At 33.0% G+C, this 10,488-nt stretch overlaps 1 protein-coding gene across 1 annotated transcript in view; it reads right to left on the minus strand.

Moving 5' to 3' along the window:
• The window catches only part of LOC113375961 (fibroin heavy chain-like), a 125,640-nt gene extending 118,425 nt beyond the window's left edge, over positions 1 to 7,215 (minus strand). Inside the window, exons 1-7 of the mRNA XM_026615898.1 lie at positions 6,936 to 7,215; positions 6,568 to 6,729; positions 6,200 to 6,361; positions 5,817 to 5,993; positions 5,449 to 5,610; positions 5,081 to 5,242; positions 4,713 to 4,874 (exon numbers count right to left, since the gene is read on the minus strand). Coding sequence (XP_026471683.1) covers positions 4,713 to 4,874; positions 5,081 to 5,242; positions 5,449 to 5,610; positions 5,817 to 5,993; positions 6,200 to 6,361; positions 6,568 to 6,729; positions 6,936 to 7,215 — 1,267 coding nt within the window. The remainder of the gene's footprint in view (positions 1 to 4,712; positions 4,875 to 5,080; positions 5,243 to 5,448; positions 5,611 to 5,816; positions 5,994 to 6,199; positions 6,362 to 6,567; positions 6,730 to 6,935) is intronic.
• Between the last annotated feature and the right edge of the window lie 3,273 nt (positions 7,216 to 10,488).

The following is a 10,488-nucleotide window of genomic DNA, read 5'->3' on the forward strand; positions in this document are numbered from 1 at the left end:
ATTTTTTAGAGATTTTAACAATAAGTATAAATTTGGTTTACATTCCTATAGGTTCCGTACCAATGTTTACGCGTTAGACGGCGTTGCGGCGCTTACGCGCTTTGATAGTTCGTCTTTATGAAGTTAAAGCAGTACGATTGCTTTGAAAAAAAGTTTAGATCTTCCAAAATATGTCAAAATAAAAAAAAAATTTTTTTTTTTCAAAAAAAAGTAATTTTTTGTCCAATTTATAGTTACTCAAAAATCTTATTTTTTCGAAGTAAAACTTTTTCAAAAATGTTAATTGTTTTTAAAAAAATAATAATTTTTGGTACGGGAAGTTCCAGCAATTCGCCTTAAGGCACGATGCCTTAATTGCCTTAAGACAGAATTCCACTTACAGCTAGTTTTGCCTATTTTTTAAAGAACTGTGTATAAAACTGATGAATAGCTACGGTTCTTAAGAGGTTTCTGTAGAATTTTATTACCAAATGAAATCAGTGATCAATAAAAATATTGAACGAATTTAAAAAATATAACATTTTATAAAATTTATTCATCTGACTATTTTTTACCGATTCTCATGAAAAGCTCATTTCAAGGAACAGATTTCAGCTTGTCCCGTTTGGATTTTATTGCAAAATGAATGAGAATTAAAATCCGGGCCTTTTTCAAAGTAGTGGGTTGACGCAGTGATGTCTACGGTGTGAGGGCTGAAGCGTTACGACCGGGATATTAGCGTAACGCTGCCTCGTGCCCGACACGTGTGCGGACTTATTGCTTGTTTCGACGATCGCCGTTCTAACGCCGTCAACGTTTCACGGTGATTTGAGAATATTGTTTACTTATCTATGGATCGGATTAAATCCAGTGTGCGTAGCAGTAGGCAAAGTAAGCAACCGCGGGTGTTTGCAACACTGTGGCGCAGATGATCGCTGCGTGTTTCTTTAAGTGACACTTCGGTTAAAAATCGCGCGGGACTCCGCCCTGCTCCGGGCTTTCGCCAGAAACAAGGGGGACGATGTTTGAAGATTATTATATTAAACAAATGTACGCAAATAAAACAAGCTCTTAGATAAATAGAAGGAAAGGTCGAGATCTCTTGAACATTCTATATAAAACGATAACATGATTTTTTCATAAGCAAGTGGATACAAAATAATATAATTTGTAAAGATGTTTGAATTAATATAGGGTATCAAACCACATAGTTTCAGCACTATTCGAAATTTCCATATAATTTATATTAATTTATTTAATAAACTAATTAGTTAACTGAATAGAACAGTTTTCTATTCTATTATTATATTGATTATCATTATTAATTTTTATTTATTTTTTTTTTAATAATTTTTATGATTATTATTTCTATTTATTTGTTATTATTATTATAGTTATTTATTTATTTTTATTTATTTTTAACTTCCCGTAGGGTATTAACTTCCCGTAGGGTAAGTAAATCAAACGAATCGAATAGGGTAAGGAAATCGATAAAAATCGAAAATAATTTTTTTTCCATATCTTCACGTTTTAGAGGTTTCTGAACATTTTGGCATACCTCAGAAAAAATGGATGTGTGTGTGTGTGTTTTGTATGTCCGCATTTTTTCGTTCACGTTTTCGGGCGCACGGATCAACCGATGTGAATGATTCAAACACATTCCATTTCTATTGATAAGGAGATGTGCTGATTAGTTTTTGGCAAAGGCAGGTCCAGCCGTTACGGAGATAACGAGCAAAGAGTGCAGAAAATAGAAATCGATTATTCGAGAGAACGGAGCATCCGATTTGAATGATCTAAAAAACATTCAATTAGTAATGATTAGGAGAAGTGGTTATTAGTTGTTGGCAAAAGCAGGCCCAGCCATTTCAAAGATACTGAGCTGAATATACAAGAAATGGCAGTTTTTGAGAGAAATAAGCATCCGAATTGAATGATTCAAAAAACTTTCTGCTTGTGTTGACAAAACAATTGCTTTTGGAAAAAAATGTCATTTTTTTGTATATTGAAAATAATTAGGATTCCAATTTTAATTCTGGCTAAAGTTTTAGAGATCACTAATATACTTTAAATAAATAACTTTAACTTTGTAATTCAGTTTATATAATTCTTATAAATGAATATTAGACATTATTATTATTAATAATATTATCAATAAATGTTACAGTATTTATAATAATCTATTTAAAAAAAATCAATATTTCTCGAACATTTCGTTACGGCACGGGAAGTTCCGTAAGCAATTTGCCTTAAGGCACAATGCCATGCGCCCCACTAGTTTTTTCTTTACTTTACATTATAGATTTGTTTAGATTGTGTTCTCGCGGTAGCTCATAGAATTATTTACTTTATTCTGATTATTACATACAAATTTAATTAAAAAAAAAAGGTAGAACGGAGCTTAAAGATCCGCGTGTAAAAAGGCCCATCACCGATATTTCAAAAACAAGATTTTTTTGAAAATAATATTTAAAAGTAGAGACAAAAAGATGTGTAATTAGCCATCACCTCCATTCTTATGAGGTTGCTATCGGGAGATAAACGGTAATGTTTGGTTGTCAGCACTGTTGTTTAGTATACGAAACTTTTATATAATTTTTAAGTATACGTTATTTAATTGTTTTGTAAGATGTAACGTTAGTTTTAAGTTCGATACAAATGTTTTTTTTATATAATCTCTATAAAAGCTTACACGTGGGTGGGGTAAAGAGACCAACTGAACCTTTACCCTGGCAAAGGTGTAAACATTAAAAAAGAGTGCATACAAAAGTAAATTAAGATAATAAAAAACAATTTTACAAGAGATAAATTAAAACTTACCTTTGTGCCCCGCCCTACCCTTTACACAAATTTATTGTAATAAATGAATAATTGAATTAATAAGCAAAAATATTGTACGTATTTTTTAAATAATTATAGTAGGGACTTATTGTAACAGGGGTAAGTAAGTTTTCTTCAATAGGATCTTAAACGATATTAAAATGTTTCTTTGTCTCGTTTGGAAGAAATGTAAGCACTCCCGCATTAGGTCAACATTGCCAATGACCAGCAGGCCGACGCAGTATACGAAAGTGAGCAGCCGTGTCATTTTTGTCAGGCAATGTGAAATTGTACTATCATAATATTTCAGTTTGCGCTATTATTATCGCCTAGTTTTAACACTTTCGACTCGGGAGTCGGACTGCCAGTCGGCACGCTGCGCTCGGAATATTATAGTGCTATACTTATCTCTCAACTCGGATTTTTTTTTGTATCGGATTTTTTCAAAATGTGGTTATATTGCTTTTAAATATAGTTATTATGATAATAAAATAGAAAATTTTGAAAATTAAAAAAAAATGCACTCAAAACCATGCTATATTGTTTAAAAAATCATTTCTTCACAGATCTTTATTAGAATTATAGGGATCATGAGCTAATAAATTAATTTTGTTATATATTTATTTATAAAATTCCGAGCGCAACGGTATTCCGGAGCGGCGGCATCCGAGTCGAAAGGGCTAAATATTATATTTCTTATTTTGTTTCAAATTCATCAATATTTGGTGATGTGTAACATGTGTGCAACAATTTTGGTGACTACTAAGTTGTTTAAATAGTTAACTTGATTAATAATGCAATAAATGAGATTAGTTGTAACAGAACCTTGTAGGCTAGTTGTAACTACAAGAATGGTTAATCTGGTTTAAAGTGAGCCTATACAGATTCAAGTGAAGAACATTGGATGAAACGTATAGTTGTAAGATGTGAGCAGTGAGCATATGTAAATTCTGCAGGAGACATTTTAGTGGTATTAAATATAGTTCACGTTGATTTATGAAAATAATTGCTTTGAAACAAGTCAATTTTATTAAAATCAAATAAAGAATTTATTATCAGAAATATTGTCATTTTTTATTGTTACTACTAGCCCCAAATGCGGGGTAAGTTGTAACGCCGCAATTTTCCTAAAAATTGATTAATTGCGAAATCATGAACAGCAGTAATGAATTTATTTTTATTTGATTCGGTAGAGGAATAGTTTCGTGTTTATTGATATTTATTTTGTACAAATATAATCAGTGGATCGCAAAATATATAATTTAAAAAAAAAACTGTTACAACAAACCCCTCGCTCCTCTACATTAAAATGTTTATTCAAAGATGTCAGGACTATCAACCTACGTAAATTATATATTACATAAAAATAAAACAATATCAATAAAAGTAGTAGACAGATATAGTTGAAGATATTTTTCCAACTCAATAAAATACTTTTAATCCACATACTTTTAAACAGATATACTTGAGATGTGATTTTAAAATTCGAACCGCTCTTGCAATTGTATTAAAAGCTACGCGAAATATTTCCGAAGCTGTTCTTATCCGACTCGTGCAAAAAATCGTTTGAGGGCTATCCTGAATGTTCCTCTTTGTTGAAAACTCCACAAAGAGAATACATTGAATATATATTTTTTGTTTTTTAATAGTACGCAGAATGCGATATTCACGGTTTGCCTTTGTGCCTTTTGTCGAATGAATTGTACGTAATACGCGCAAATAAAAATATTTTTGAAGTAGAAAATGCAAAATGCTCGTATATAAATATTTTACGAAACAATATCGCAATTTTTCGCTAAAATAAAAACAATCCGTCAAGTTCCTTTGATTATTTAAATTTTCAATATATACACAATTTATTTTGTTTTCATCGAGTTTGAAAACAATTTATATTGCTATCAACTAAAACTTACCTCCTTCTTGGAGTACTGTGCACGCTGGACTGTGAGATTGCTGTGGTGGCAGTCCGGGCATTGCACCCGTTCCTGTTCCTGCTCCGGATATAGCGCCAGTAGTCTGGTGATACCAAGGTGCTGCTGCTGTTTGCTGAGAGCAGCCTGCTGCTGCGGCTGTTACTAATAATGTTAATAAAAATATTTTTGAAGTAGAAAATGCAAAATGCTCATATATAAATATTTTACGAAACAATATCGCAATTTTTCGCTAAAATAAAAACAATCCGACAAGTTCCTTTGATTATTTAAATTTTCAATATATACACAATTTATTTTGTTTTCATCGAGTTTGAAAACAATTTATATTGCTATCAACTAAAACTTACCTCCTTCTTGGAGTACTGTGCACGCTGGACTGTGAGATTGCTGTGGTGGCAGTCCGGGCATTGCACCCGTTCCTGTTCCTGCTCCGGATATAGCGCCAGTAGTCTGGTGATACCAAGGTGCTGCTGCTGTTTGCTGAGAGCAGCCTGCTGCTGCGGCTGTTACTAATAATGTTAATAAAAATATTTTTGAAGTAGAAAATGCAAAATGCTCATATATAAATATTTTACGAAACAATATCGCAATTTTTCGCTAAAATAAAAACAATCCGTCAAGTTCCTTTGATTATTTAAATTTTCAATATATACACAATTTATTTTGTTTTCATCGAGTTTGAAAACAATTTATATTGCTATCAACTAAAACTTACCTCCTTCTTGGAGTACTGTGCACGCTGGACTGTGAGATTGCTGTGGTGGCAGTCCGGGCATTGCACCCGTTCCTGTTCCTGCTCCGGATATAGCGCCAGTAGTCTGGTGATACCAAGGTGCTGCTGCTGTTTGCTGAGAGCAGCCTGCTGCTGCGGCTGTTACTAATAATGTTAATAAAAATATTTTTGAAGTAGAAAATGCAAAATGCTCATATATAAATATTTTACGAAACAATATCGCAATTTTTCGCTAAAATAAAAACAATCCGACAAGTTCCTTTGATTATTTAAATTTTCAATATATACACAATTTATTTTGTTTTTATCGAGTTTGAAAACAATTTATATTGCTATCAACTAAAACTTACCTCCTTTCGGATGTAATTTTTCTTGGAGTACTGTGCACGCTGGACTGTGAGATTGCTGTGGTGGCAGTCCGGGCATTGCACCCGTTCCTGTTCCTGCTCCGGATATAGCGCCAGTAGTCTGGTGATACCAAGGTGCTGCTGCTGTTTGCTGAGAGCAGCCTGCTGCTGCGGCTGTTACTAATAATGTTAATAAAAATATTTTTGAAGTAGAAAATGCAAAATGCTCATATATAAATATTTTACGAAACAATATCGCAATTTTTCGCTAAAATAAAAACAATCCGTCAAGTTCCTTTGATTATTTAAATTTTCAATATATACACAATTTATTTTGTTTTCATCGAGTTTGAAAACAATTTATATTGCTATCAACTAAAACTTACCTCCTTCTTGGAGTACTGTGCACGCTGGACTGTGAGATTGCTGTGGTGGCAGTCCGGGCATTGCACCCGTTCCTGTTCCTGCTCCGGATATAGCGCCAGTAGTCTGGTGATACCAAGGTGCTGCTGCTGTTTGCTGAGAGCAGCCTGCTGCTGCGGCTGTTACTAATAATGTTAATAAAAATATTTTTGAAGTAGAAAATGCAAAATGCTCATATATAAATATTTTACGAAACAATATCGCAATTTTTCGCTAAAATAAAAACAATCCGTCAAGTTCCTTTGATTATTTAAATTTTCAATATATACACAATTTATTTTGTTTTCATCGAGTTTGAAAACAATTTATATTGCTATCAACTAAAACTTACCTCCTTCTTGGAGTACTGTGCACGCTGGACTGTGAGATTGCTGTGGTGGCAGTCCGGGCATTGCACCCGTTCCTGTTCCTGCTCCGGATATAGCGCCAGTAGTCTGGTGATACCAAGGTGCTGCTGCTGTTTGCTGAGAGCAGCCTGCTGCTGCGGCTGTTACTAATAATGTTAATAAAAATATTTTTGAAGTAGAAAATGCAAAATGCTCATATATAAATATTTTACGAAACAATATCGCAATTTTTCGCTAAAATAAAAACAATCCGACAAGTTCCTTTGATTATTTAAATTTTCAATATATACACAATTTATTTTGTTTTTATCGAGTTTGAAAACAATTTATATTGCTATCAACTAAAACTTACCTCCTTTCGGATGTAATTTTTCTTGGAGTACTGTGCACGCTGGACTGTGAGATTGCTGTGGTGGCAGTCCGGGCATTGCACCCGTTCCTGTTCCTGCTCCGGATATAGCGCCAGTAGTCTGGTGATACCAAGGTGCTGCTGCTGTTTGCTGACAGCAGCCTGCTGCTGCGGCTGTTACGTCACCAGGAGGTGGTGGCCCGGGCCGATTTATAACTGATTCTTGTTGCTGTCGCTCTTTTTGAGCAGCAAGGCTGCGGTAAACACGATTGACTGACGTCATCTGAGAGATAAATAATTATAATCTAAGATGGTCTGCAGAATTATTACGATGATAATTATTGATATACACCAAATAATTCTTCAAAATGACATAATAGTACAATAAGTATTAATAGTATGTCGTTGATAAAGATAAAGCATTTAATTTGAAGCAGTTTTAAATAAAATAGCAATATTACGTATGGTGTTGGTGAAAGAATAATGTTGGTATTTTCGAGCAAATAAGTAGATCAAAAGCACAATAAAAAAAAACTTACTTGCATTTTTAATATGAATTTAGATATGGCAATAGAAATATTACTTTAAAGTTACTTTAAAAAGTCCATCACACTATAAAGACCGCACCAGAAATCGTCGTTTACTTATGGAAACCGCACCTGTGGCAAGCGGTAATTAAAGTAAGTGGCAAGCGTTGAGAGTTGAGACCAAACATTTAACCAAAAAAGTATGTTTAGATATATATGTTTTTAAAACTAATTTATATGCAATTCTAAATGAAACTTTTCTAACATCATATTTTTTTAAGAAAAAAGGCTGCCCTATTATTGTTTTACAAATAAAAACATTTTTGAAAAAATATACCAATTTTAAGATCTTATGGTATCATTTCAAAAATATATTGTGTAAAAGTTAAACAGTCGAAGAGTTTATTTTAAAAAATAATTTCAAAGTTTACGATTTTTTTTATTTTCCAATTTTTCAGAATGCCCACCAAAAATGACGACAGTTTTGATTTTGGTGTATCTTCCCCCAACACCATACCAACAACGTAATGTGCTATTAGACGTAAAAAAGATATATAAATGACAAAGAATTATCAAATCTAAATTACGCAAACATGTCATTTACCAAAACTACTGCACATGAGTTTATTTGTACAACTTTTGCGCTTTTCCGCTAGTTAGAAAAGGTTCCTTTGCTGCCACTAGCGCATGCAAAGAAGTGTGAGGGAACGCTCAGCGCCCTTTTCTCTCAGCCGTGAAAATGTAAACCGTCCCTAATATGCTTAGTCTCACGTGATGCGACCGTCAAAGCGATTCGGCCGCTTTGAATACAGAGAACGCTGGCAAATGATTCATTAAAACTGAGGTCGCGAGTTTACACGGATCAAAGGCAAAATAGATATAGCCGTGCGGTGGCGGTACTCCGAGTGCGGCAGCGGTGAGGTGTATCTCGAACGGTGGAGGTGTATGGTGTGCAGCGATTCACATGGAGAGCTGAACTCGTATACAAGCACGCACGGGCGCACATGCCATTTGGGCATTTATGGTAATGATACATACTTGTTGGCTGCTGAATTGATCGACATAATTTGCAGGATTTTGGTTTAAAGATCAATGACCGTAATAAAATGACTTAGATAATGGTAACATATTAGGAACAACACAACGTACGTTACTCATATCACTATAGTTTATTCACAATTTACATGTTGCCATCCATATAACATACGACTTGCAGATATATAGTTTAAGAGGTTATTCTGGCAAAAAAGTAAAAAATCGATTTCGTTTTTTGGATATTTTCAAAGTTTAACTATTTAAGAATATGTGGTACCAAAGAATTTTTCAAAATTTAAATTATTTTCGGAGATATAGTTGTTTTACCACGATAATTCTCCCTTTTTCCTTTCTCCGCGGAATTTTAAAAATGTTTTTCTTGAAACTGTCTCTGTATCGAATACAAACGATTTTTCAACTTCTACTGGACCGATTCACTTCAAATATTTTATAGTACTACAAGTGTTTTACAGGCTTCTCTTCAATATAAACTCATCATCATTTTCAGATTTTAACCATTTTCAAAAAAATGTGAAATATCAAAAAAAGTTGTAAAAAGTATTGTTTTTTTTAGAAAGTTCCTTTTTTGTGAAAAAACATTGTTTTTAACTTGTCCATACGTTGAGACATTATCCTAAATTAATAGCATATGCATTTTTTTTTTTAGATTAAAAATGATTAAACAAGACATAAATTTTGTACTGTAAAGTATTTTTTTACTTGGTAGATTTTTTTTGGTTTTGAGCTCTTTTATTTAAGTTACGGTACCTGTGAATATTTTTTGGGTATACGTTATTTAATTATTTTATAAGATATGTTGTTAATTTTGAGTTAGATTAAATTGTTGTATTTATAACCTCTATAAGCGTTTATGTGTGAGTGGTAAAAAGGGCCAATTGAACCAGTACTTTGCCAGAGGTGTAAATAATAAGAAAATAGTGAATACAAATATTATGTTGAAAAAGCAAATTTTACAAAAGATAAATTAAATTGATAGTTAATCCGACTCTGCTGATGAATATTTTTGACAAAATACCTGATCAGGGTTTTACACAGTGTGATTTTTATAAAAAATGTGCCCATAAAATTTATTTTTTGCATTGGGAAAATAATGAAGTAGCTACAAAAAATATTTCTATAATTAGGAATTGACTAGAAATTTTACTGAACATAGTTCGATAGTTAGTTCATACGTGTTATGTGCTGGAATTTATTTTATTTGGTTTACACAGTCAAATTACTGAAAGTTAAATTGAATCTGTGTTATATGTATCTTATATATAATAAAACTATACATATGCATATACGTGCATATGTGTGAATAATTAAGTATGTTCAAAGTGCTTATAAGTTGCAGTAATATTATGTACCATAAGAATTAAAAAAAGTAATAATGCCACACATACATAAATGCTATTCAAATATTATATCCTGGTGCATATAAAAGAGTTGCGTTAGAGATGTCGATTAATAAGCCCAGTATTAAATTCATATTTTAATCTCCGGCAAATGGAAATTATAAGTGCATTATATTGCTATATATCTATACAAGTATTCTCAAATCACCGTGAAACGTTGACGGCGTTGGAACAGCGATCGTCGAAACAAGCAATAAGTCCGCACACGTGTCGGGCACGAGGCAGCGTTATAGTCTAAGAGCCAGTGAACTATTTGACTAACCTGTTTTCACAAAGCCAGAAATTTTTTTAATGATATTTTATTATCGGCCCATTAAGAAAATACCATTCTGGCAGTCATTCCGCGGTTGCGTCATCATCCCTTCAATTTGTAAAAATGTAAAAAAAAAAAAAATTTATAACTTGCTCGCACAAGGCTCAAATTTTGAGGGTGTCTTTTTTTAACTGTTCAGAAAGCATATGTAAAAAGCCAGCCCATTCTGGCGGTTGCAAGGGTCTGCCAGACGAGAACATAATAGTCATGACGCGCAAGGGTGTGGGCGCATTGCCATACATAATTGACTAATACCCTTGTAT

Source organism: Ctenocephalides felis, unplaced genomic scaffold (genome assembly GCF_003426905.1).
Source record: "Ctenocephalides felis isolate EL2017-DRISC unplaced genomic scaffold, ASM342690v1 CF-g0.4_SCAFFOLD_01886, whole genome shotgun sequence".
NCBI classification, from domain to species: Eukaryota; Metazoa; Arthropoda; class Insecta; order Siphonaptera; family Pulicidae; genus Ctenocephalides; species Ctenocephalides felis.